Below are 26,290 nucleotides of genomic sequence, written 5' to 3' on the forward strand. Positions count from 1 at the left end.
GGCGAACTAAACTAAGCAGCACACCACTTGGCATGTGTTTGTATGTGTGTTGCAACTAGGATGAGAAAGAAACAGGAAATGACGGGAAACAGCAGCACAACAATTGTCGGAGGAACGAGGAAAAAAGAGGAGAAGCTGTAATTCAAAATAAAAACACCCTCAATGAGAGGAATTCTGGATTCCTTAAATTTAAAAGAGGGGTCACGAAAGTATGTACTGAAGCCAAATATCTATTTTTCCTTGTTTTTCCCGAAATTCTCTCTCTCTCTCTCTCTCTCTCTCTCTGTCTCCCCTTATTTAAATATAGCTAATCACTTGGGATGCCTAGAAAATGTTTGGAGAATAAAATCTGTTTCTTGGCATTAAAAAGGACTAAAATTAGCACTAAGAACTTCAACATTAAAATTAGAGCAACTGGTTCTTTTAAGTAACCAGTTTTGTTAATAATTTTAAATCTGGGGTGTCCAATCTTAGCCACTTTAAGAACTGTGGAATTCAACTGACAGAATTCGCCGGACGGTTCTGATTTTAAAGCCTTATTTTTGTTGGTGGCCTGCTTTGCATTGCCCTGCTCCAATAAATAAGAGGTTTGACAGTACTTAGCCAGCATCTTGAACCACATTTCACTCTAGCCCCCTTGGAGGTTCACAACTTTTTAATTTTTTTTAACGGAGACTTTGATGGAGGGTTTGTTGTCACTGTGTGTTGGGGGGAGGGAGCACAGGGGGAGGCTCAGCTAATCTCAATGTACACATGTTGTACTTTGACAATAAAGGTTTACTATTTATTAAATAGCACATCACTGGCTAGTCGCTCATTCAAGAAATTATTTACAAATCCAGATCACGTCAATCACACTGCTAATCAATAAAGCAGCAACTTCTTCAGGCAGCAGGTAATTTGGATTTTCTTCCTGTTCATATGCGCATAGGTAGGTCACCGGTATCATCAAAAAGGGGAAAAAAATCTCTCCTGCCTCTAAACTATACTCCAGTTTGACTGTTTTGCTCCGTATACAGGCAGTCCTCAACTTATGACCAATTGCTTAAGGGTTGTTTGAAGTTAAGGACAGACTTTCTCAGGGGTTGTTACAACCCAGTTCCTAAAGTCCGACAGCCACCTCCCACTGGGGCTCTGGTGACTGCATGTCAGACCTAAATTTACAGCTGTTTGCAGTCTCCCATAGTCATGGAACAGCATTTTATGGTGGTTTTATGGAAAATTGGCATTTGCTTCCAATTTCGGCTAAACCAGCCCAGAGTATACCATGAGTTTCCTTCATAACTGCTGCAAAAAATGCCATAAAATTGGGTTGGTTACGTAGGTGACTCGCTTTATGACCATCGCGAGCGCGATAAGCATGCTCCAATACAGTTGTAAGTCAAGGACTGCCTGCATTCTGGATATATACAGGTAGTCCTTGACTTACAAGCATTCGTTTAGTGACGGTTCGAAGTTACAAAGGCACTGTACAAAATGACACGACCACTTTTCACACGTATAACGACCGTTGCAGCATCCACACGGCCACGGGATCCAAATTCAGACACTTGGCAACTGACTCATACTTATGACGGTCGCAGTGTCCCAGGATCCCCTTCTGAGATCTTTCTAAGTAGAAAAGTCAATGGGGAAGCCAGATTCACTTTAATGACCTTTTACTAAGCTAACAACTGCAGTGATTCACTTCACAACTCTGGCAAGAAAGGTCGTAAAATGGGGCAAAACTCAATTAACAAGTGGCTGGCTTAGCAACAGAAATTTTGGGCTCAATTGTGGTCGTAATTTAATTGTTTTATTTGTTTCTAATTTTTTGTATTCATGGTTTTAACTGCCCTGTAAACCGCCCTGAGTCCTACGGGAATAGGGCGGTATACAAATCCAATTAAATAAATAAATGAATGAATGAATGAATGAATGAATGAATGAAATATATTAGAATGGGAGCACTAGTTTTTGTCTTTCTGTTTTGTTTCCTTAATCTTTCATAAATTCACTCATATTGTTGGCCATCTTGAGCCTAATAGTGTCGGCTTCACAACCCGTAGCTTTGGGCTTATTCGCTTGTTTAAAACTTTTTTTTTTAGAACACATGAAAAAAGGTCCTAGAACCTAAAAGAACCCATAATTCATTCCTATTAGATGCTTCTATTCACACATACCTTTTGGCAAAGATTCCTCTTTCTTACCTCGTTTAATAATGAGTGGGATCTTGAATTCACAACGGTGATAACTGCAAGAATGGAATTAGCAGTTAGGAGAAAATACAATCATAAACAAGAATTTCATTTCAAAAAATATTTGACTCTAAATCGGGGTGTCCAACCTTGGTAGCTTTAAGACTTGTGGACTTCAACTCCCCAGAATTCTCCAGCCTGCATGCATCCCCATGCTGGCTGGGGAATTCTGGGAGTTGAAGTCCACACATCTTAAAAGCTGCCAAGGTTGGACATTCCTACTCTAAATGGATTATTTTTAAATTGAACTGTTCAATCTGGGCTCAATTGTGGCCCTTAAATGAGGGCTGCTTCTATTCCACCGAATAAGAAGTTAATGCTTTTGACTGTATGAATTTTTTTTGGAAAGGGTTAGAATCCTTCCTCAAATGTTTGATGAAGATTTAGAAACAATAAATTGGGCATTTTTTGTTTCCACTGGTAGAAATCCAGCAAAGCACAAAGTTTCCGCCAGCCCACTAGTAGACTGTGGCGGGCTAGTGTGCACATGCACACAGCTCAACTTGCGCAAGCGGTGGGCCAGCGTGCACATGCACGCATGCACTCCACTTGCAGTCGAGCTCTGGCCCACCACTTGCACAAGTTGAGCTGTGTGCACACATGTACTCTGACCCGCAGTTTGCGCAGCCAGGATCTCTTTCTCCACCCCACCCCAGCCCTCCAACTGGGCTGCCAAGCCATAAAGGTTGAGGGCTGCCATTCTAGCTCATAACTTTTCAAACTGAAATGGAAAATGGAGCACGTACATTAGAGCGCTTTACTCACATGTTAAAGTTATAATGACCAGGATAGTTGGTATGCAAAACAAATTTCTTCACTCGGTGAGTATTTGCATCGAAAAGGATGTCCTGTGTGAGAGAAAAACCGAACAGGGAAAAAACAACAACACATGGATACCACATTTAAGTGATGAAATAAGCCATCATAATCAATTGAGCTGTTTAAATTATTGCAACGCTCTACATCAGGGCTGTCAAACTTGCAACATCACGTGATGTGTTGCGATGTATCATGACTTTTTTTCCATTGCCGACAATGGGGTGGGTGCGGTTTCGCCATGATGCATCCGGCCTGCGGGCCGACAGACCCCCCCTGCTTTACATGTCAGTCAACATGTACCTGGCTCAACAGTATTAACTGAGAGGGGTCTAGTCCTAGTGGACCATCATTGAAGTATGAGCCAGCTGTGTGCTGCAGCTGCCAAAAAAGCCAATGCAGTCCTAGGCTGCACCAACAGAGGGAAAAGTATCAAGATTATATGAAGGGACAATACTACTTTATGTTGCATTAATGAGGACACACTTGGGATTCTGCATCCAGTTCTGGTCACCACGACACAAAAAATATGTTGAGACTCCAGAAAGAGTGCAGATAAGAGCAACAAAGATGATCAGGGATCTGGAGGCTAAAGTATATGATGAACAGCTAAGGGAACTAGGTAGGTCTAGACTAAACTGGAACTAAGGAGAAATTTCCTGAGAGTGAGAACAATTAACCAGGTATTGCCTTTCCTCCTGAAGTGGTGGATGCTCCATCACTGGAGGATTTTAAGATGAGATTGGACAGCTATTTGTCCAGGATGGCATAAGGTCTCATGCCTTGAGCAGGATTGGACTAGAAGACCTCCAAGGTCCTTTGTTATTCGATGCATGAGCAACTTGAAAAATGTAGTTACTTCAAAAAATGAAGTAACTATTTTTTTCAACCAGCTGGCATGCAATTTTACGTAATGTCATGTGTGGCAGCTCCATACCTTTCTCCTTAAGTTAAAACTATGAAGATCTCACCAGCTTTTTACTCTCTGATGGACAGTCTGTCTTTTTTTATTCATTTATTGAGATTAAAACCTTAGTGAAACCACACCTGGAATACTGCACCCAACTTTTGGTCACCGTATCACAAAAAAGATGTTGAGAGTTTGGAAAAAAAAATTCAGAGAAGAGGAACAAAGATGATCAAAGGCCTGGAGACTAAAACATCAGAGAATGGCTGAGGGACTTGACTTTGGCTAGTCTGAAGAAAAGAAGAAACAGGGGAGACAGGATAGCAGTGTTCCAGTATCTGAGCGGCTGCCACAAGGCAGAAGGAGCCAGGTTGTTTACCAAAGCAGCAGAGGGAAGGACGAGAAACAAGGGTTGGAAACTAATCAAGGAGAGAAGCAACCTGGAAGTAAGGAGAAACTTCCTGACAGTGAGGACAATTAACCAGTGGAACAGCTTGCCTCCAGAAATCGTGGGCGCTCCATCACTGGAGGCTTTTAAGAAGAGGCTAGACATTCACTTGTCTGAGATGGTATAGGTTCTCCTGCTTGAGCAGGGGGGTGGACTAGAAGACCTCCAGGGTCCCTTTCAGCTCTATTCTATTCTATTCTATTCTATTCTATTCTATTCTATTCTATTCTATTCTATTCTATTCTATTCTATTCTATTCTATTCTATTCTATTCTATTCTATTATTGAGGCCCTAAGGCGCCATCTAGTGGCGCTGCAGATCCCTTGGGACTTTGACCAGACAAGCTCAGATAATGCTAGAACTAAGGTGACGTGGTTCAGCATACTGGGTGATCCTGGCCAGTTGTGTTTATGGTTAAACAAAGATGTTTTAGCGGCATGTACTAACCCCATCTTTTAACTCACCACTCCAAGCGTGAAGTAGTTGAAGAAAAAATCATTGCACTTTGAAGGGACTTGCTTGTGAGGCGAAGGGGAATGGATTTTCATCTGTTTGCAAAAAAAATAAGCAAGAAACAGCTTCATTTTCAAACTTAACAGTGGCTGGGCACTCATTGGAAAAGGGGAGCCTTAAGCTTTGAATGGATGACATAAGCTGAATGGGAGAAATCAGGAACGGATTCAACCCTGTACACCAGGGGTCTCCAACCATGGTAACTTTACGACTAGTGGACTTCAACTCCCAGAATCCCTCGGCCAGCCATGTTAGCAACTTAACAGCTGGAGTGATTCACTTAACAACCGTGGCAAAAAGGTTGTAAATTGGGGCAAAATGCCCTTAAACAACAGCCTAGCTTAGCAACAGAAACGTTGTGCTCAATTACAATTGTAAGTCAAGGACTACCTCCCGGTATTTAGTGGGAAACCACATCCATCCACATGCCACTTTCCGTATAGGCGTAGTTCACAATTAAAACCCCCACCAACGCTCAATAAATTAAAATGACATTAAAAATATTTCACCGATAAATACAAGCAGGAAAAATTAATGAAAACCAAACAGAACGCAGGTAGTCCTTGACTTAGATCATTTAGTGACCGTTCGAAAAAAGCACTGAAAAAAGGGACTTATGACCATTTTTCACACTTACGACCTTTTGCAGCATCCCCAGGGTCACGTGATCAAAATTCAGACGCTTAGCAACTGACTCATGTTTATGACGGTTGCAGTGTCCTGGGGTCACGTGATCCCCTTTTGCAACCTTTTGACAAGCAAAGACAATGGGGAAGCCGGATTCATTTAACAACCGTGTTACTAACTTAACAACTGCAGTGGTTCACTTAACAGCTGTGGCAAGAAAGTCGTAAAATGGGGCAAATCTCACTTAACAACTGAGTTTGGGCTCAACTGTGGTCATGAGTTGAGGATTATCTGTAATTTATGTAACATTAAGGAAGACCAGAGGGAAGGTCTTTGCAGGCTGCCTATAAAAACGATCTGCATGGATTTTGCCTAACCTTATCTTCAGATTTGTAGAAAACCTTGTGAGGGGACCCCAAAGTGCTTAGAACATCTTGGCACGAATCACCGAAATACACACAACGCTCAGATACCCGTATTTTGGCATCGGCTAACACACCAGGACCGCAACCTATACAGGAGAAATAAAGGAGAAAGGACGATGTGAGATCTGTAGGATAAGTCGGAAGCACCCGAACGGATCCCAATTGTCTTAGAAAGTAAAATTACGTGAACGAGGGTGGTCAGAGAGAAAACAAAGCCTTTTTTTAAAAAAAAAAAACAACTAGAATCCTCCTGTGAACTTTATGCTGAAAGAAATGAAATTATGACTTAAAGACTCATTCCTTGTTACTGTTAGTTGTGAAGTCATGTCCGACCCCTATGGACAATGTTCCTCCAGGCCTTCCTGTCCTCTACCATCTTCTGGAGTCCATTGAAACTCACACCTACTGCTTCAGTGACTCCATCCAACCACCTCATTCTCTGTCATCCCCTTCTTCTCTTGCCCTCAACCTTTCCCAGCGTGAGGCTCTTCTCCAGTGAGTCCTTCCTTCTCATTAGGTGGCCAAAGTATCACTCCTTAAATTATCCCATTTGGGGGTAAGGTAAAGGTAAAGGTTCCCCCACACATGCGTGCTAGTCGTTTCCGACTCAAGGGGCCGGTGCTCATCTCCGTTTCAAAGCCGAAGAGCCAGCACTTGTCCGAGGACGTCTCCGTGGTCATGTGGCCGGCATGACTGGACGCCAAAGGCACACGGAACGCTGTTCCCTTCTCACCGGAGCGGTCCCTATTTTTCTACTTGCATTTTTATGTGCTTTCGAACTGCTAGGTTGGCAGAAGCTAGGACGAGTAACAGACACTCACTCTGTTACGTGGCACTCGGGATTTGACCCGCCAAACTGCCGACCATCTGATTTATAAGCTCAGCATCCTAACCCACTGAGCCACTGCGTCCCTTCATTTGGGGGTACACTGATCTAAAAACTGTTGCCTAAGTTGCACTCCACTCAAAGTTAGGAATAGACACATGACTTTTAATAGCATACAGAGATTTATTGTTGTTTTTGTCACAGTCTGATCTAGTATTGGGTTGTTTACTTCTGAGCAGGTGAGCGGGCTAGAAAAGCTGGGACCAGCCTCACCAACTGAGTCACGTTCTCTTTCTTGTCTTTTAATGGAAAAACCTAGAACAAATATTGTAGCCTGGAATTAGAACACTGAATATAGATTCATAGGGCTGGAAGGGACCTCGGAGGTCTTCTAGTCCACCCCCCTGCTCAAGCAGGAGACCCTATACAATTCCAGACAAATTGCAGTCTTGAAAATCTCCAGCGATGGAGCACTCAGAACTCCTGAAGGAAAACCATTCCACTGATTAATTAAAGAAATTTCTCCTGAGTTCTATGTTGGATCTCTCTTTGATAAGCTTCTCGTTCTGCCTTCAGGTGCTTTGGAGAATAGCTTGACTCCCTCTTATTTGGGGCAGCCCCTGAGATACTGGAACACTGCTAGCATGCCCCCCCTCATCCTTCTCTTCATTAGACTAGACTAGGGGTAGGCAACCGTGGCTCTTTTATGACTCGTGGACTTCAGCTCCCAGAATTCCTGAGGCAGCATGGCTCAGCTTGGAAACCTCTCCCTTTCCCTCAGTGTGCCTGGCTCAGGAATTCTGGGAGTTGAAGTCCCACGAGTCATAAAAGAGCCAAGGTTGCCTACCCCTGGACTAGACATACCCCATTCCAGCAACTGTCCTTATATATTGCAGCCTCCAGCCCCCTAATCATCTTTTTTGCTCTTCTCTGTACTCTTTTCTAGAGTCTCAGCATCTTTTTTATATTGTGGTGACCAGAACTGGACCTACCTGCAGTGAGTAATCGCAGTCGTAAACCTGAGGGTCCAGCGGCATCTCGCAGAACATCAACATATTCTGCATACACATTTCCGAGGAAACAGCTGAGTGGCATCATGGGTGCCCTAAAAGCATAAATTAATGTAAATAATGTAAAATGGGACACACTGCTTTACCGACCCTGAAGGTTGCATACCCCAATCTTCCTAACTCAAAATAGACACCACACTGGAAGGCCGAGTCCAACTCCAGAAGCTGACTGGAGGATGATGGGAACTGTAAACCAACACAGACAAAGTGGAAGCCTCCGCTAAAGAATGGCTGAATTGATAAATCATAGTTTGAAGCTTGCCAAGAAGTAAAAGCCAAAAGCCATATTATTTTATTCTGGATATTCACTGTATCCCCAGGGGCCATTCATTTAGGAGGGGAAAAAAAGGCAGAATTTTGAGAGATGGTTTGCATGCCAAGAAATCAATCTGTGAAAGAGCAGATTTTTCAGCCTGGAAACTGAGAGAGTTTCCTGAACTGAACAAAGATTTTTTTTTTAAAAAAAAAAAAGAGTTTAAGCACAAAACAGAAGATGAAATACATCTCGGTGAAAGACTAATGCAAAATATTCACTCTCCGTATAGGGAGTCCTCAACTTACGATAACAATTGGAACCAGAATTTATGTTGCTAAGCAAGACGGTGGGTTAAGTGAATTACGCCCAATTTTATGGCCTTTTCTGCCCTCATCGTTGAATCACTGTAGCCATTGAGCGAATCACACGGTCGTTAACTGAATCCAGCTCGTTTCACTGACTTTCCTTGGAAGCCAGCTGGGAAGGCTGTCAATGGCCATCGCTTGACCCCCTGGACTTGGCAAGCGCCGTAAACAATCCTGGCTGCCAAGTGCCCAAATTTTGATCACCTAAACTTGGGGAATGATGTTTAATAATATTTAATAAATAAAATTGGAAGGGATCTTGGAGGTCATCTAGTCCAACCCCCTGATCAGGCAGGAAACCTTATACCATTACAGACAAATGGTTGTCCAAACTCTTCTTTAAAACCTCCACTGATTAATTGTTCTAACTGTCAGGAAATTCCTCCTTAGTTCCAGGTTGCTTCCCTCCTTGATCAGTTTCCATCCGTTGCTTCTTGTCCTGCCTTCAGGTGCTTTGGAGAATAGCTTGACTCCCTCTTCTTTGGGGCAGCCCCTGAGATATTGGAAGACTGCTATCATGTCACCTGTATTCACGAAAAAGCAACGCTCACAAATAATCCGGGGATATTTTCCACAACATGCCAGGGACCTACTTCGTATCCTGTAGGCTGTTTCCGCTGTAGATGTACATGCGTTTCACAGTTGCCCCGTGTGGGATTTGCAGGGAGGCTAAGCCGTGGGCAAAATTTGGCTGTGGGAATCAAGTTGAAAAGTTATCGTGAACGCACCACGGATAAGCTCTTTCTTTACATTCCTAAAGCAGCACCATAATCCAGGGGTCCCCAACCCCCGGGCTGTGGACCAGTAGCGGGCCGTGGCATGCCAGCAACCGGTCCGCACAAACAAGCAAAGCCCCATCCGCGGGATGCAGTCAGCACACAAAACCTCCGGTCCTTTCGCCGCGACCTCAAAACTTTTCTCTTCCATCAGGCTGACCTGGATTGATGATGGGTTTTTAAATATGTTTTAATTTTTAACTGTAGTTAATTTATTTTGGGGCTGTTATTTAATTCTTTTTTAATTTTTGTATTGTTGTTTTTTATTGTTGTAAGCCGCCCTGAGTCCTTCGGGAGATAGGGCGGCATATAAGTCCCAAAAATAAATAAATAAATAAATAAATAAATAAATAAATAAAACCACACACTCTCCAGTCCGTGGAAAAACCTCTTTCCACGGAACCGGTCCCTGGTGCCCAAAAGGTTGGGGGCCACTGCCGTAATCTCTACATTAAAGCGCTTAGTGGAAAATTTAATCGTCTGTTCCACAAAGCCAGGATCTGCTTCGCATAACTGGGTGAGCCCTAAGGTGATTTGATTCGGTTCCGGGAGTGGAGCCACTGTGTCTTTAAAATCAAAGTTTATGGGTTTGGTGTGGTGTGTTAACCTGGGCAATTGTGGTTTATTCAACAAAACATGGATAAACATGCCATAGCTTGACATGATGGCTACAGCTATAGCTTGGTCTGTGTGTGTGTGTGTGTGTGTGTGTGTGTGTGTTAGTTCAAGATGAAGTCCACAAGGCCGGCTGTTTTTACGCGTGTCCTGAATTTGTACGAAAAGACGGTTGGTCTCCAATCAGGGCCTCCAGACTGGGTGTTTTTTTTACCCTTCTCCAGATTCACCCCTGCTGTGTAGCCTAAACCACACAATTTCACAATCAACAGGCTTAAGGAAGGAAGGAAGGAATACATTATTTCTATTTTTGAGTAAGGTAGCTGACCTCATACTTTGGCGTTTCAGTCCAGGAGTCCAGCTGAAAGGAAAAAGACAGGCCCCTGAAGTTCAGATGAAAAAGTTGCTCAGCAGAGTTGTAAACTGGGGAGAAACACACAGCAGCCATGTGAAAACAGTGGCTCTTTTTGAAACCCAAACTTGGCATTAATACTGATACAACCAAATGTTGCATTCACAACACTCCAGTACAGGTAATCCTTGACTTACAACCGATCACTTAGTGACCGCTCAAAGTTACAACAAAAAAGTAATCTATGATCCAGATTTGAAGTTCCAATGTCTGCTCCCTGGAGTAATGTGATCATATTTTGGGTGCTTGGCAACCAGCCCGCCTTAACAGCCCTTTGTAGTGACCACGAATTTCCAGAAATCAACCTTTACTTCCCATTTCTGGTAAACGCCCCATAACAAGCAATGGGTTTGCTGAACAACCACTGCTAAAAAGGTCATAAAACACTTTATGACCACCACCACCTAGGACTGATATTGTGGGTTCAATTATAGTCATTGACGACTAACTGCATAATAATCTAAACATTTTCCTTCTCAACCTGTGGCCCCGTTGAGCTCTTCATTACAACATGACTCAGTTTATCCAATCCTCTGGTAAAGTGTAGGAGTTTTAAGATATTGTAGAAAAATTAAATATACACAGTGAAAAACCCAAGAGGAAGGTCAAGAAAAACCCAGTGGGTATTTTTAATTGGATAAAAAAATCAGATGTCCCCGTTTCTGGATTCTCGGGGCACTGTTTCCTGTGGCACGCAACCCAAACAGGATCTGCAAGTTTTGACAGTTCTAAAACAACCTACCTGACTTGTTTGGCTAGACGTTATAATAGGGCTAAATAATAATAAGAAAACAAGGAAAAGACACAAGGAAGCATGCTACAGGATTGTTGTTAGTTGCGAAGTCGTGTCCGACCCCTCGCGACCCCATGGACAACGTTCCTCCAGACCTTCCTGTCCTCTATCATCTTCTGGAGTCCATTTAGGCTCACGCCTTCTGCTTCAGTGACTCCATCCAGCCACCTCATTCTCTGTCGTCCCCTCTTCTCTTGCCCTCAACCTTCCCAGCATGAGGCTCTTCTCTAGTGAGTCCTTCCTTCTCATTAGGTGGCCAAAGTATTTAAGGTTCAACTTCAGGATCTGGCCTTCTAAAGAGGAGTCAGGGTTGATCTCCTCTAGGACTGACCGGTTTGATCACCTTGCAGTCCAAGGGACTCACAGGAGTCTTCTCCAGCACCATAGTTCAAAGGCCTCAATTCTTTGGCGCTCAGCCTTTCTTATGGTCCAACTTTCACTGCCATACATTGCAATTGTTATTAATCGTAGCTTACAAAACAGACAGATAACCAAGTTCTAAAACACACTTGTCATTGTTGTTGTTAGTTGCGAAGTCATGTCCGACCCATCGCGACCCTATGGACAATGTTCCTCCAGGCCTTCCTGTCCTCTACCATCTTCTGGAGTCCATTTCAGCTCGCGCCTCCTGCTTCAGTGACTCCATCCAGCCACCTCCTTCTCTGTCATCCCCTTCTTCTCTTGCCCTCAACCTTCCCAGCCTTAGGCTCTTCTCCAGTGAGTCCTTCCTTCTCATTAGGTGGCCAAAGTAATGAGAATAGGATATCAAGGGGCAACTAAATTAAGAAACGAGGTAGGAGGAATAAACAAATAAAGGTAGATTTACGACCACAATTCAGCCCAAAATTTATGTTGCTGAGTGAGACAGTTGTGAAGTGAGTTTCACCCCATTTTACAACTTTCCTTGCCACAGTTATTAGGAGAATCACTGCAGGTATTCAGTTAGTAGCACGGTTGTTAAGTGGATCCGGCTTCCTCCACTGACTTTTCTTCTCAGAAGGTCGCAAAAGGGGGTCACATGACCCCGGGACACATCAACCGTCATAAGTATCAGCCTGTTGCCAAGCACCTCAATTTTGATCATGTGACCGAGGGGATGCTATGAAGATTGTAACTGGAAAACGGTCATGGGTCACTTTTTTCAGTGCCGTTGTAACTTTGAACGGTCACTAAACCAACTGTTGTTAAGTTGAGGGTTACCTGTATAAGTTTCTGGTCTGAATTCAGACATTTTTCTTGATTTCCTGTCTCCTACAAATGCTGAATTCTTGGAAGAAAAACGGTATTTGGATGTGTTTTGTTTCATCCGGGCTTTTAAATCCTCTTTTGTTGATCTGATACTTTATATCTTGTGGATAATTGAGAAGGGCCAATGTTTAGAGCTTCATTGCATTTTCAGTTTGATATTTAGATACTATTGCAAAGGACAGTATACACATTTAGTTACTGCAGAATTTGAATGTTTCACCTTTTAGTAGAACCTTCAGCTTGATGACTAAAATAAACAAGCAATTAAATGTTACTAACAAGGGAAAAAAATCTTGTAACATATGAACAGAATGCAAATTCCCTTCCAAGCAACAGGGTGCTTTCCTGGTAGGAATTATTTACAGTATTTTGAGGCGTGTAATAAACATTTAAAATAAACTTGTCTGTTTGTGCTATACCATCACAGAATGGAATGGAATGGAATGGAATGGAACAGAGTGGAGTGGAGTGGAGTGGAGTGGAATAGAATAGAATAGAATAGAATAGAGAATAGAATAGAATAGAATAGAATAGAATAGAATAGAATAGAATAGAATAGAATAGAATAGAATAGAATAGAATAGAATAGAATAGAATAGAACAGAATAATAGAACAGAACAGAACAGAATAGAATAGGTTTATTGGCCAAGTGTGATTGGACACGCAAGGAATTTGTCTCCCATGCATAAGCCCAGACATTTATTTTATTTTATTTTTTATTTTAATTCCATTTATATCCCGCCCTTCTCCGAAGACTCAGGGCGGCTTTTACAAACTTAGCAGTAGCCTTCATTCTATGTATATGCCTGCTTATTAGGGCTTTCACACACACACACACCCAAGCGGCATTATTACAAAGTCAGCTTATTGCCCCCAACAATCTGGGTCCTCATTTTACCTACCTCGGAAGGATGGAAGGCTGAGTCAACCTTGAGCCTGGTGGGACTCGAACCTGCACTAATTGCAGGCAGCTGGTGTTACTTAGGGAGGCATTAGCCCACTGCTCCACCAAGGAGCAATAAGTAATAGGTCATAGATCATAATAAATAATTAATAAATCATAAGAAACCAACAGGGGAAGATAGGAGAAAAGATGAGAAATGAGATGGTGCTGTGGGAATTAAGTGTTCAGCTGTGTGATGGCACAGGGGGAGGGGGAGAGACTGTCTTTATGTCTACTTGTTTTGGCATGCAGTGTCCTATAATGGCATCCAGAGGAGAGAAGTTGAAACAGTCTATGTCCAGGATGTGAGGGGTCTGTAGATATTTTCTCAGCCCTCTTTCTGGCCTGTGCAGCACACAGGTCCTCAATGGAAGGCAGGCTGGTTTGCAATTGTTTTTTTCCTGCAGTCCTAACTATCCATTGAAACCTGTACCTGTCCTGCTTGGTTGCTGTGCCAAACCAAACAGTTATCGAGGTGAAAACGACAGACTCAATAATTCCTCTGCAGAACTGAATCAGCAGCTCCTGGGGCAGTCCAAACTTTCTGAGTTGACGCAGGAGGAACATTCTTTGTTGTGCCTTTTTAATGAAAGTTCTAATATTGGGGGGTCCATTTCATAAAATCAGCTCAAAGACTCAAGCCTTACATTCCATCTTCCAGAAAAAGACAACAAACAATCCTTTCAAAAGAAGTGTTTCACAGCAACTCTTTTTGAATTGCCACAGTAACTGCATTTCCCCCCCCCCCTCCCCCAGATTTATACAAGTGCTTTGGATGTTGCTCCTGGTCATCTCATCATGAGTCTCTTTGAAGGTTTTGCACAATTCTGGTAGACAAGCACAAGAAAAATCAAACGAACTGGATGCAAGTGCCTGACGTGCTTTCCTTCATTTGTGTTGCTCAGAATAGAATACAGAATAATAGAGAATACAGAATAATAGGATTGGAAGGAACCTTGGGGGTCTTCTAGTCCAACCAAACAATTGGTTGTCCAGGATTTTCTTGAAAACCTCCAGTAATGGAGCACCTACACCTTCTGGAGTTAAGCCGTTCCACTGATTAGTTGTTCTCACTGTCAGGAAATTTCTACTTAGCTCTAGGGTTGGGTCTCTGCTCGATAAGCGATGGAGCATCCACACCTTCCGGAGGTGAATCGCTCCAGTGACTAATTGTTCCCATAGTCACGAAATGTCTTCAGTTTTAGCCCATGATCTTCTTCTATCTGTTGTCCTCCTGACGTCTTGGGACTTTCTCAACTGATGTTGGTTGGGCAATTCTCGAGTTCCATCAAATTAGAGAAGGTGGCACCAAGCTACCATGACTTTGATTTGGTTTTGGTTTAGCAGTCTGGGTGCAAACACTGTGCTTTGTAAGCAATTCCTTTCTTCAAAGAATCTGGTCCACTCATTCGACCCTCAATGAAAGACCCCTTCTGCTGTAGGTAGGAACAGATCATCTCAGTCTCTGGAAGTTTCGATAAACGTCCCAAAACTGGGTGTAACTTTGAATGGTCACAAAAGGAACCACTGTTAAGTTGAGGACTATTGGTATAAACCTACCACTTTGTGATCAACCTGAATCTGAAATTAAAAGGAAGGAGGGGCTCTTTGGGGTCCTTCTGGACATGAGCTGCCAAGCGAGATTTGCATCTTTTCTTTTTTTTAATGTCCACAACTCACCTCCTGGGTGCGTGGCTCCAAAAGACTGATCAATTTGTTCAATGGTAGGAGGAATAGCTTGAGAGTTAAAATGGACACCACTGGGGGAGGGGGGGAAAAAGAAAGAAAGATTGATTAAAACCTATCATCAGTCAAATGCAGAGCAAGCCATGCATTCACAAACTGCTTCAAGATCCCTTTATTTTCACTGTTTCTTTTCTCCTGATATCCACAACCTAAAAAACTAGAACGTTTCTTTCTTTCTTTCTTTTTTTTGCAGCGTAGAAACTTGCAACTGTGACCAACTACATTGCTCAAAGCTATTTGTGTTCTAGGGTTTCAGGTTAAATTCCCTATTCTATCTCTGCTTCTAACCAAATTTGCTCAAGTGTGAAATTCTAGGGCAGAGGGCCTTTCGGTATAACAGGCTCAAAAGTATATTTAACGCTCTTTCGTCTCACGTACAAAATGCTTTTGTTGCAACTACTGGCTTTAATGGGGTGAGAAACAGAAGGCTTTTTCAAGCCAAGTCTATGTTTTCTTATTTTCATCAGATCTTCTGCAATTACAGTTCTAATTTTTTTTTAAAAAACAACAACAATGTGGGGCTAGAAGAGAAAATCCAAAACATTAACATGCATTGTTGCTAGTTCCTCATCATAATTTTTCCCTCCCTCACGCCAAATATCTTTCAAGAAATCATACAGGTAATCCTCATGACCACAATTGATCCCAAAATTTCTGTTGCTAAGTGAGACGTATGTTAAGTGAGTTTTGCCCCATTTTACAACTTAACACCGCAGTTGTTAAGTTAGTAACCTGGTTGTTAAGTGAATCTGGCTTCCCCATTGACTTTGCTTGTCAGAAGGTCGCAAAAGGGGATAGATAACGTGATCCCGGGACACGGCGACCGCCATAAATATGAACCAGCTGCCAAGCATCTGAATTTTGATCATGTGATCATGGGGATACTGCAATGGTTGTAAGTTTGAAAAATGGTCATATGTCACTTTTTCAGTGCCGTTGTAACTGAAAATCAGAAAAGTATCTTCAGATGGCACATTTGTCAAGCTGCTCCCCGTCTCCTGCTTGATTGAGAAGGTGGGAAGAAAGAAGTAAGCTACAACAACTGAACTGGCAGATACAAATTTTACAAACGTGTAGTAAGAAATCTACTGAATTTGTCTGCCTGCCCAGTTGTACGTGAGCAGGGAAGAATCCCTCCTTGTGCCGTGTACATAACGCAATGCTGGGGAAACTGTAGTACAGGTAGTCCTCATTTAAGGACTGTCTCTTTTAGTGACGGTTTGCAGTTGCAAGAGTGATGAACATGTAACTTTGCGACCAATCCTTTCATTTACAGCCTTCACGGGTCTGCCCAAGCCATGTTTCTCAATCTCAGCCACTTTAAGATGGATGGACTTCAACTCCCAGAATCCCCTAGAAAGCCCATCCATCTTAAAGTGGTTCAGTTTGGGAAACACTGCTGTGAAACAAAGGAAGCCTGAAGGAAGATCATAAGCACACCGGTGGTTTCACTTAGCGAGCACATCACTCAGTGACCAAGTTGCCAGTTCTCAGCGTGGTCATTAAAGGAGGACTACCTGTACGTTTGGTTTGAGAACTTCAGGGAGAAACAAACCTAGATTCCTTTGCTGCAATGCCTTCCAAGCAACCATTTTGTGTGTCCCTCCCCTACACACTCCCACACACGAACCGACACACCCCCTCCAGCAAGATGAGGTGTGGAGGATGGCAGGCTTTACCTGCTTTATTCCTCCCTCGGAAGATCGGTGTGGTATACACAATCCTATCCCAACAATTTGGTGGATTAAGATCAATTGAAAGATAAGAGCTGCTTTTAAGCCACCAGGGCGTGAATTTTGTGACACAGAATTTAACAATAAAGTTATGGCAACCCACTTGGGAATCAGCCAGGATACCCAATGAGACATGGAGCTGAAAATCCCAATTTGTCCTAAAGGCCGTTTCAAATAGCCCTTATTTCAGCCTGAAAACAACCATCATTCTCCAACAAACGCACAATGAGAAACAGTAATTAAACAGAACTTTTTGGCTTGCTGGTTCACCCCATCAAGCTAGGCAAAAGAAATTGCTCTCGTTTACTCGTTAAGCTACAAAGGGACCGTCTGCACCAGGTCAGATTAAAATAAAAAGATGCTTAGTTTAATGGATGTTTCTCTCAAATAAATTAGGAAGGTAAGCAGCAATACAGCAGCTACCCAGGAGTTTGAAACCAAAGCTTCTATTTGAAGCTTCCTCATCTGATGCAACTCAAAATTCCATCTGCACCGTGCTGAATCAGAGGATAAAATCTATAAACACCCATCTCTCTTTTTTGATCTTTGTCTTTAAGCGTGCTTAGAAAGAGACACAGCTCTTTTGAAATCAACCAGTTTTAACCATTCAGTTTCCAAGAAGCATCTTAAGAAATTCAATGTCTTTGGGGCGAGTCCAAAATGTCAAGTCAATAGTCACAACCATCTGACTGAAGTTTTCTAATGTACATCAGGAATCTCCAAATTTGGCAACTGGGAGTTGAAGTCCTCTAGTCTTAAAAGTTGCCAAATTTGGAGATTCCTGATGTACATTAAAAAAAAAGGCAGGAATTTGGTTGCACAGTGGCAGCCACCATCTTTTTTGGCTTTTGACGCACTCCTCCTGCAGAATTGAAAATGTCTTAATGACGCCTTAATAATTCTTTTTTGTGGCCAGCGCAAGCACCGCGTAGCTACTTACCAGTACTTTAACTTCACTTTAGTCAAGTCATAAACTTCAATCACCTAAAAAAGAGGAACAAACCGTAAATTACAAACTATGAAAAATTAATCATTGTCCCCTGGAATTGTAGGGCATACTTGACCTCTGTAAGTATGTTAGTCAAAGAAAAACTTAAAACTTACAATAATATGTGAATAAAACGAAGGAAGGGAAGGATGTTTAGTTCCAGCTGCTTCTCTTTTTAGTTCAGATGTGCTTCTTTAACATTAATCCCTAGAAGAGATCTGGACTTCAACTCCCAGAATCCCCCAGCCAGCATATTGAAGTCCACGCCTCTTAAATGTCATTCATTGTATCCAATATCTTTTTGCCCTGGTCCTGGCTGTGTTTGGGGGAAACACAGACCCCTAAAAAAAGGCAGAACTCTCCTAGTTTATGGCCTGTGTAAGTTGCAAAGCCTCCATGCTTCCATTTAATACCAAGACTACTGATATACTGCTCCTGTTAGACAAGAGGGAAGAAGGAGCTGTTCATGGTATATGAGAGATACTGTGTTTCCCCCCCCAAAAAAGACCAGGTCTTGGGGGGGGGGTTGCCTCCAAAAGAGGCACCAGGTCTTACTTTGGGTGGATGTCTTACTCCCCTCCGGCACCAACGGCCTCACCCAGCCAGCCCATTTCTTCTTGGGCTGAAGGAGCAGCTTCATGCCGCAGCTGCATTCCAGCCTGCATTTTGCAGTCAAGCCTTTCCGGAAGGCCTCTGCAGACGAGTACAGTGCTATGGATTCAATCCATAGCTTGGTCCTCGGCTGCAGAGCTCTTGCAGAACCGAGCTATGGATTCAATCCATAGCTTGGTCCTCGGCTGCAGAGCTCTTGCAGAACCGAGCTATGGATTCAATCCATAGCTTGGTCCTCGGCTGCAGAGCTCTTGCAGAACCGAGCTATGGATTCAATCCATAGCTCGGTCCTCGGCTGCAGAGCTCTTGCAGAACCGAGCTATGGATTCAATCCATAGCTCGATTCTCGGCTGCAGTGGCCTTCTTGGAAAGGCCTCTGACTGCAAAATGCAGGCCTGGCTGCAGGACATGCCGCAGAAGAAGTGGGCTGGCGAGGAGAGGCCTGGCTGCAACAGTGACTGGGTGTGGGCCATGAGGGGCAGATCCACCTCCCCACCCCCGCCCTAGCTTGATTTTTAAGTCTGTGCCTTGCCCCCAAACTAGGGCTTATTTTTGGGGTAGGGCTTATATTAAAGGTAAAGGTAAAGGTTCCCCCGCACATGCGTGCTAGTCGTTTCCGACTCTAGGGGCCGGTGCTCATCTCCGTTTCAAAGCCGAAGAGCCAGCGCTTGTCCGAAGACGTCTCCGTGGTCATGTGGCCGGCATGACTAGACGCCAAAGGCGCACGGAACGCTGTTACCTTCCCACCGTAGTGGTCCCTATTTTTCAACTTGCATTTTTACGTGCTTTCGAACTGCTAGGTTGGCAGAAACTGGGACGAGTAACAGGCGCTCACTCTGTTACGCGGCACTCGGGATTCGACCTGCCAAACTGCCGACCTTCTAGCCTAACCCACTGAGCCACCCACAAATCAAGCTAGGGCTTATTTTCAGGGTAGGGCTTACTTTTGGGGAAACAGGGTAGTTGGCATCCTTTACCAGCCAAAATATGGAGGAGGGAAGTCAAACAGAGGCTCACCCATCACCTTCCTTATACAGGTAGTCCTCAACGTACGACCGCTGATGAGCCCAACATTTCTGTTGCTAAGCAAGACAGTTATTAACTACGTTCTGACCCATTTTACAAGCATTCTTGCCACGGCTGTTAAGTGAATCACAGGGTTGTTAAGTAAATCCAGCTTCCCCCATTCATTTTGCTTGTCAGAAGGTTGCAAATGGTGATCATGTGACCCCAGGATAATGCAACCCTCGTTAATATAAACTAGTTGTCAAGGATCCGAATTTCAATCCCGTAATCATGGGGATGCTGCAATGGTGGTAAATGTAAAAAAAAAGGGTCACGGGCCACTTTTTCGGTGCTTTTGTAGCTTCCAACAGTCACTAAATGAATAGTTGTAAGTCAAGGACTACCTGTGTTTAACAAATCTGGGAGGCTTCTTCTTTTGAAACCTAACCTTTCCAAAGCTGCTTATCCAAAAGCTGTCCAGATATTCCAGCTGAAACAACACACTCCAATCTGGCAGAGTGATCTAAAATCCAAGGCATTAAATCAAGACCAACAAAAGCATCAACATCAACCTCACTGCGGCAGCCGCCAGCCCGGTAAACACACAAATAGTGAGAGAAGCAGTAGCCATGGAGATACAGTTGTGCCGTCGTAGCTCAGAACATGGTGTTGTCGGCTTTGCAATAATCCACCTTTCCAATGCACACACAGGGTCTTTCGGTAGGGTGGAGAAAGAGACGAAGGTTAACTGCTGAACATTGAGAATTACCTTGAGCCTTTGATTGAAAGCATCAAATAGCAGTTTGATTCCGTCCTGAGTCAGGTTAAGGATGAGGTCATGGCTGAGAGGAGACTGGAAAATAAATCAAAAGAAATTCAGTTTCGAGGAGCTGGCGGAGAATTTCCGGCGCCCTGTTCTCCGAAGGAACCGTTGAGGCTGATTTCTCTCAGTTGGCACCAGGAAAGGTTGCAGGTTCATTGGAGGCTGCCAGAATACAGCCACTGCCCCAAACCTGGGGTTGCCAAGTTTCTTTTCCTCATCTTATTTAAATGAAATATAGAGGCACTGGGCAAGATTCAGATTACATTTAAAATCTGCTTCCACAGGAACATCAGCCAAACCTCGTGTTTCTGGCTGAGGACGAACAACTAAAATGCATCACCAGAGAGACACTTTTACTATACAATCAGCCACCCTTGCTTTGAGAAATAAAAAGCTAGAATTCTGCTCTTTCACCTCAACTTTATGATTCCGTTTCAAATTTTAAATCCATTCTTATTATCAGTAAAGGAGAATATCTGTAGCTCAGGGTTGACATGAGGGATCCTTGGTGCTCTCTGAACATGCAGATGTTTCATCACTCAAACTAGATAACATCATCGGTGCGAGGTGGAGGAGGAGGACGACCGTGGGGGAGCTTGGTTGTTTTCTTGCAGGTGTTTCATTACCAAACTAGTTAACGTTATCAGTGCTAGAAGGGAGTGTGATTTGGGAAGAGGGAGGAGGAGGAAGAGGAAGAGGAAGAAGAGGAAGAGGAGGAGGAAGAGGAAGAAGAGGAAGAGGGAGAAGGAGGAGGAGGAGGAGGAGAAGGAGAAGAAGGAAGAAGAAGAAGAAGAAGAAGAAGAAGAAGAAGAAGAAGAAGAAGAAGAAGAAGAAGAGGAAGAGGAAGAGGAAGAGGAAGAGGAAGAAGAAGAAGAAGAAGAAGAAGAAGAAGAAGAAGAAGAAGAAGAAGAAGAAGAAGAAGAAGAAGAAGAAGAAGAAGAAGAAGAAGATGGTGATTGTGGGGTCCTTGGTGTTCTCTGAGCTTGGTTGTTTTCTTGCAGACGTTTCATCACCCAAACTAGGTAACATCATCAGTGCTAGAACTTCATACCCTTCTAGCACCGATGATGTTACCTACTTTGGGTAATGAAACATCTGCAAGAAAATGAACAAGCTCAGAGAGCACCAAGACCCCACAGTCCTCCTCCGGATGTTACCTAGTTTGGGTAATGAAATGTCTGCAAGAAAACAAGCAAGTTCAGAGAGCACCAAAGATTCCCCCACCCACCCAATTCTTATTATTACAGTTAATAAACAGCCCCTGCTGTTCCGTGGCCAATTAGAACGAGAGGGGATAATTTTCTCAAATTCCTTCTCAGCTTCTGAAGGCAGCAGACTGAAGAAGGGAGGACTGGCACATGCATGTTAATTGCTTGAAAGTCAGAACACCGATCCACAGAGGGGAAATGATGTCACGTTCTTGCACAGGAACAAAACTGTCAGCTTACACCAAAGTGAAATGTCATTCCAACAGAGTGAGTGTTTACAAGAGTCATTCCCAAAGAAGATGCTCTCCTGAGATATAGCTGGTCCTCGATTTACAAGCACAATTGGGATCACAGTTTCCATTGCTAAGCAAGAAGGTCATTAAAAGAGTCGCACCCCATTGTATGACCTTGTTTGTCATAGTTGCTAAGCGAATCACTGCAGTTCTTAAGCGAAACATGTGGTCATTTAAATGAATCTGACTTTGCAGGTCGGAAACCAGCTGGGCAGGTCGCAAATGGCGATCCTGCGACCCTGGGATGCTGCAACTGCCGTTAAATACATCCTGTATTTAATGGTAAGTGAATCTGGCTTCCTCATTGGTTCTGCTTGTTAGAAAGCTGCAAAAGGAGATCTCATGACCCCAGGACACTGCAACAGTCATAAATACACGCCAGTTGCCAAACACCGGAATGTTGATGACATGACCGAGGGGATGCCGCAAGGGTCCTAAGGGTGAAAAGCAGTCCTAAGTCGCTTTTTCCAGTCCTGTTGTAACTTCAAACAGTCAATAAGCTAATGGTTGTGACTCAAAGGCTACCTCTATTCAAAGGATTAAGTTGAGATACATGATGATCAGAAACTGTCAATCACTCATGACCCCTAAGATCCAGTAACTCCCATCCCTGGAATCTTGGGCAGGGGTAGGCAACCTTGGCTCTTTTATGACTCATGGACTTCAACTCCCAGAATTCCTGAGCCAGTCGTGCTGAGGGGAAAGGGAGAGGCTTCCAAGCTGAGCGATGCTGGCTCAGGAATTCTGGGAGTTGAAGTCCACGAGTTGTAAAAGAGCCAAGGTTGCCGACCCCTGCTCTTGGGCAAGCGGAAAGAGCAAGCAACCTGTTTTGTGTACCTTGTAGTTCCCCATTCCACCTATTGCTTTGAAGAAACTTCTGTGCCTCACAGTGAATTAAGAACTGCACAGATTGCTAAATTCATTTCCAGAAGCCAGCTGTTTTATACTGTATTTTTTTAAAAAAATAATAATAATGAAATGTTGTTTTTTTGACCTCCTCAACTCAGGAAAGGTAGGCTGAAAGGAATTAGCAAGAGGGACTTTGGACTTCAATTTCTTCAAGAAGCCTCTCCAACCCTGAATGATTTGCTTGGATAGAGCCATTTATTTTTTCAAACATCTGAGCAGTGCCTCCCAAAAGCTGCTGCTTGCACTGCTTAGGAAATTTCAGGAGATGTTGTCAATTTTGAAATTTCCTGAGCAGCACATGCAGCCGCTTTTGGAAGGTGCTTAAAAATACAGTTTGCCTCTCTGCAGGCCTTAAGCCCTCCTCTATTTTATTTATCTAATTTATATAGTTGCTCATCTCAAGCAAGCAGTGTGCAATAAAACGGAATACCTCCCAAAAGAGCACGGAGCTATGTTTCCCTTCCTCGAAAGCAAAGCAGAACAGCTTTCATTCAAAAGAGCAATGTCTCTCAACCTAGTCAACTTTTAAGATGCGTCGATTTCAGCTCCCAGAATTCCTCAACCCACTTACTGGCTAGCCGCTAGGGAATTCTGGGAGTTGAAGTCCACGCATCTTAAAGTTGGCCCGGTAAAGAAACACGCCAATACAGGAATACAAGGAGTGCAAATACTGAAGCATTTGTTAGAACGGCTATAGAAATGTCAGATAAAACTATATAAGCAGCACAATATTAAGAAAATCAAGATCATGGCATCTGGTCCTCTCAATTCCTGGCAAATAGATGGGGAAGAAATGGAGGTAGTGACAGATTTTATTTTCCTGGGCTCCAAGATCACCGCAGACGGGGTCTGCAGCCAAGAAATTAAAAGACGCTTGCTCCTGGGGAGGAAAGCCATGGCAAATCTAGACAGCACACTAAAAAGCAGAGACATCACCCTGCCAACAGAAGTGCATATAGTCAAGGCTGTGGTCTTCCCAGTTGCAATGTATGGCAGGGAAAGTTGGACCATAAGAAAGGCTGAGCACCAAAGAATTGAAGCCTTTGAAGTATAGTGTTGGAGAAGACTCCTGCGAGTCCCTTGGACTGCAAGGCGATCAAACCGGTCAGTCCTAGAGGAGATCAACCCTGACTGCTCTTTAGAAGGACAGATCCTGAAGCTGAAACTCAAATACTTTGGCCACCTAATGAGAAGGAAGGACTCACTGGAGAAGAGCCTAATGCTGGGAAAGGTTGAGGGCAAGAGAAGAAGGGGATGACAGAGAAGGAGGTGGCTGGATGGAGTCACTGAAGCAGGAGATGTGAGCTGAAAGGGACTCCAGAAGATGGTAGAGGACAGGAAGGCCTGGAGGAACGTTGTCCATGGGGTCGCAATGGGTCGGATATGACTTCGCAGCTAACAACAACCGCCAGCATGTTGCTATTATTTATACAGTGTGTCCTTTTGCATAGGAAAATCTGTCTGCCTAGTGCTTGGTCTGGCCACAATTCTCTCTAAGGAAGAACCCCTGTGAGACACACTTAGATCGAGGCAGAGCTAGGTATAACATCAGGGCTGTGGTGGTATGGGGGAATAACCTTGGGGGACATAGAACAAAGAATCATAGGGCTGGAAAGGACATTAGAGGTCTTCTAGTCCAACCCATTGCTTAAGGCAGGAGATCTTATATCATCCCGGTCAAGTGGTTGTGCAACCTATTTGTCAGAACTGCCATTCTTCACTCCAGCCCTGCTTCGCTGGGTGTCAGCCTGCCATAAATGTTTAAAAGCTGGAAAGAGCTGGAAGGGACCTTGGAGGTCTTCTAGTCCAGCCCCCTGCTGGACTACAGGGGGGAACTACAGTGGGAGGGAGCTGGGGGAACCGGGAAACTGACCTCGGCTCGTCATCCTAAGATCACGGGCCTGGAAAATGGAACGTGACCCTCAAAATCTAGCCTTTGCAGGGACAGTTACCAAAAGAACTTCTTTGAATGTGACTGGACAAACAGGAGACAGCAGGGCGGAAAATTAGCGGAGAAGCTTTTGCTTGAAAAACCTCAGTTCTGGCTTTGATCTACTGTAACCACTTGGCTTTTAGTAAAGGTTTCTTTTTCCCCCCATTACAAATGGAGTCGAGAATCTTACTTTCCTAGAAGACCAAGCTGGGGTAGGTCTGACACTATTTTTGAAACCCTCCGGTGATGGGGCACCCATTAACTTGTTCTCACTGGCTGGAAATTTCTCCTTAGTTCTACACTGGATCTCTCTTTCATAAGCTTATTTCTTGTCCTGCCCTCTGACTGATTTCGGGCTCTTAGTTATATCATTTGTCCTAACGTGAAAGAGGAGAACGGGATAATAATTGGAGACAGGACGAAGAGCCGCAGTCCAGGCAATAGTCAGATAAGAGGCAGCTGAGACCACTCGAGCTATGCTCTTATCTGGACACGGACTAGGCAAGAGTCAGATTGAAAGGCAGCCGAGCAATGGCAGAAACATTTGCAGAATTCTCCCGCTGAAACATTGGCCATGTGTGACAAACGCCCTTATTAGTTTTTCACATTAACAGTTATGGACAGACGTTGTTTAAATAGCTATCTGTTTGAAGTGGAATAAAGGAAAATATATTAGTGAAGAGAGTATAAACAGGTATATACGTATATGTATACGTATACATACATACATACATATAGTTTATAGTTTATAGTTTATTTGATTTATATACCGCCCTTCTCCTTGGTGGGACTCAGGGCGGTTCACAGGGCATACATAAGAAACACTATACAAAAATTAAAAAGAATTAAATCCATGCCCAATTAAAAACAGAAGTACAGATTAAAAACAATTAAAAGCCCATAATCCCCCATCAGGCCAGACCAGCTAATTCGAACAGATGGGTCTTCAGGCCCCGACGGAAAGTTCGAAGGTCTGGTGCCATCCGGAGCTCCACCGGCAATTGATTCCATAAAGCCGGAGCCCCCACAGAGAAGGCCCTCCCCCTGGGGGCCACCAGTCGACATTCCCTGACTGGCGGCACCCTGAGGAGGCCCTCTCTGTGGGAACGCACAGGGCGGAGGGGAGTCGATGCCGGCAGCAGGTGGTCCCTGAGGTAACCCGGACCCATGCCATGTAGGGCCTTAAAGATCGTAACCAACACCTTGAACCTCACCCGAAAGACAACTGGTAACCAATGCAGCTCGCGGAGCAAAGGTGTAACATGAGAGTACCGGGAAACTCCCAAGACAACTCTCGCGGCCGCATTCTGTACCAGTTGGAGCCTCCGAGTGGTCTTCAAGGGACCACCATATATGTGTATGTGCGTGCATGTATATCTATGTATGTAATGTATGCATGTGTATGTATGTATATGTATGTAATGTATATACACATACATGCATACATTACATACAGATATATACATACAGATATGCATACATATACACACAGACACATATATATACACACACACACGTTTATACTCTCTTCACTAATATATTTTCCTTTATTCTACTTCACACAGATAGCTATTTAAATATCTCTCTCTCTCTCTCTCTCTCTCTCTCTCTGTGTGTGTGTGTGTGTGTGTGTGTGTGTGTGTGTAAAGTTACAAAAGTCAAGTTAACAACGGTATATATGAGGATGAAATCAGCCAGATACCGAGCACTGACAAAAATTGTGACTATTAAGAACATAGGCCTTTTTTTTGTCAATTTCTT

General features: G+C 43.6%; 1 protein-coding gene across 3 annotated transcripts in view; it reads right to left on the minus strand.

Moving 5' to 3' along the window:
• The window catches only part of PHAF1 (phagophore assembly factor 1), a 51,235-nt gene that overhangs the window by 10,545 nt on the left and 14,400 nt on the right, over positions 1 to 26,290 (minus strand). For 2 of the 3 annotated variants that reach the window (XM_083370699.1, XM_083370700.1), the window contains exons 4-13: positions 20,133 to 20,216; positions 17,699 to 17,742; positions 14,960 to 15,039; positions 10,211 to 10,305; positions 9,085 to 9,182; positions 7,793 to 7,905; positions 5,927 to 6,060; positions 4,874 to 4,957; positions 3,003 to 3,085; positions 2,163 to 2,233 (exon numbers count right to left, since the gene is read on the minus strand). In XM_083370699.1, coding sequence (XP_083226825.1) covers positions 2,163 to 2,233; positions 3,003 to 3,085; positions 4,874 to 4,957; positions 5,927 to 6,060; positions 7,793 to 7,905; positions 9,085 to 9,182; positions 10,211 to 10,305; positions 14,960 to 15,039; positions 17,699 to 17,742; positions 20,133 to 20,216 — 886 coding nt within the window. The remainder of the gene's footprint in view (positions 1 to 2,162; positions 2,234 to 3,002; positions 3,086 to 4,873; positions 4,958 to 5,926; positions 6,061 to 7,792; positions 7,906 to 9,084; positions 9,183 to 10,210; positions 10,306 to 14,959; positions 15,040 to 17,698; positions 17,743 to 20,132; positions 20,217 to 26,290) is intronic. The other variant, XM_083370701.1, reaches the window with a different exon arrangement.

Source organism: Vipera ursinii (genome assembly GCF_947247035.1).
Source record: "Vipera ursinii genome assembly, chromosome: 10".
NCBI classification, from domain to species: Eukaryota; Metazoa; Chordata; class Lepidosauria; order Squamata; family Viperidae; genus Vipera; species Vipera ursinii.